This window comes from Trichinella spiralis, assembly GCF_000181795.1.
Source record: "Trichinella spiralis strain ISS 195 chromosome Unknown Scfld98, whole genome shotgun sequence".
NCBI lineage: Eukaryota > Metazoa > Nematoda > Enoplea > Trichinellida > Trichinellidae > Trichinella > Trichinella spiralis.
Window position 1 is genome coordinate 1 of NW_003527037.1, and position 1,207 is coordinate 1,207.

A 1,207-nucleotide genomic window follows, 5' to 3' on the forward strand; every position below is an offset into this window, starting at 1 on the left:
GGATGATGATGCTGACGAAGAGAATGAAATTTGATAATAAATAAATTCAACACAACACCACAATAATAATAATAATAATTGATAACCAAAAATATATCTTATATTATTTACAACAACCAAAAATTGATAAATAAAAAAGCTAAAAATATTACACGCATAGCAAGGACAAAAGTGTTCAAAATGATGATGAACAAAATACCATATTCGAAATAGCTTGATGTGACAAAAAGCCAAAGCTTGTAGCGAAACTGTGACGAAGGGACGTAACGTTTTTGCGGTTTCACGTTCAACGTGAAATCAATGCATTTTCTCTGTTCAATAAAAAGTAAATAAATCATTTATCAAATTTATTTTAAATATTCATTCATCTCTTTAGTAGTAGTAGTAGTAGTACCTGGTTTTTGTCCAGTTCACAATTTTCATATTCACGTTCGCCTTCATTTTGGAACGTGATAATGACAAAACCGACAAAGATGTTCTGCATGAAAAATGCAATGACCACAATGTAAGCGATGAAAAAAATCGCCACCGCTTGACGGTAATTGTAAACAGGGCCGCTGTCTTCTTCGGTTGAATCGATTGCCACGTACAGTAAACTATAAATGAAAAGCAAGCAAACAAACAAACAAGTAAATAAACAAAAATAAACAGAAAGCAAAAAAAAAACAAGCTTGCCCTACTCTGGCCAACCTTCGAACGTGCCGACGACGAACAGTGAAATCAACGCGTTGCGGATGTCGTCGAAATTGAAATCATTGTTCACCCATTCGCGGAATTCGACCACAGGCTTCGTCCGGTCCCCACCGTCGTAATGAATAAATACACCTCTGCATGGAGTTGACGAACAACAATACAATACAATACAATACAATATGATTTGCATAAATTTGAAATTCAAATCAAATTTACCGACAATCTTGCGGATTCGTTTTGGTCGAATCGGTGCAACGGTAAAATGTCCCTTTGAACAATTGAACGCCGACAATGGCGAACATGAACTGCAGCATGAATGTCACCAGCAGAATATGCCAATAGTTTTCACCGCCACTATCACGCATTGTACGACATGCTTGAAAAAATGTTGTTGACGGACATTTTTCATAGTTGAAATTACAATGAAAGAAAAAATCACTTTCAATCCTTTGCACGATGATCGCTCTCGTGACGCAAAACGCGCAAACGCGAAGATTTCACACACTGATTGCAC

General features: G+C 36.5%; 1 protein-coding gene across 1 annotated transcript; it reads right to left on the reverse strand.

Annotated features, from left to right (window-relative positions):
- Positions 1–107: 107 nt before the first annotated feature.
- Tsp_14031 (conserved hypothetical protein) lies at positions 108–1,159 on the reverse strand. Its single transcript, XM_003371042.1, has 4 exons — positions 910–1,159; positions 681–827; positions 395–596; positions 108–311 (listed from the first exon to the last, which is right to left on the reverse strand). The coding sequence occupies exons 1-4, from the start codon at positions 1,056–1,058 to the stop codon at positions 108–110; spliced, it is 702 nt and encodes a 233-aa protein (XP_003371090.1). The 5' UTR covers positions 1,059–1,159.
- Between the last annotated feature and the right edge of the window lie 48 nt (positions 1,160–1,207).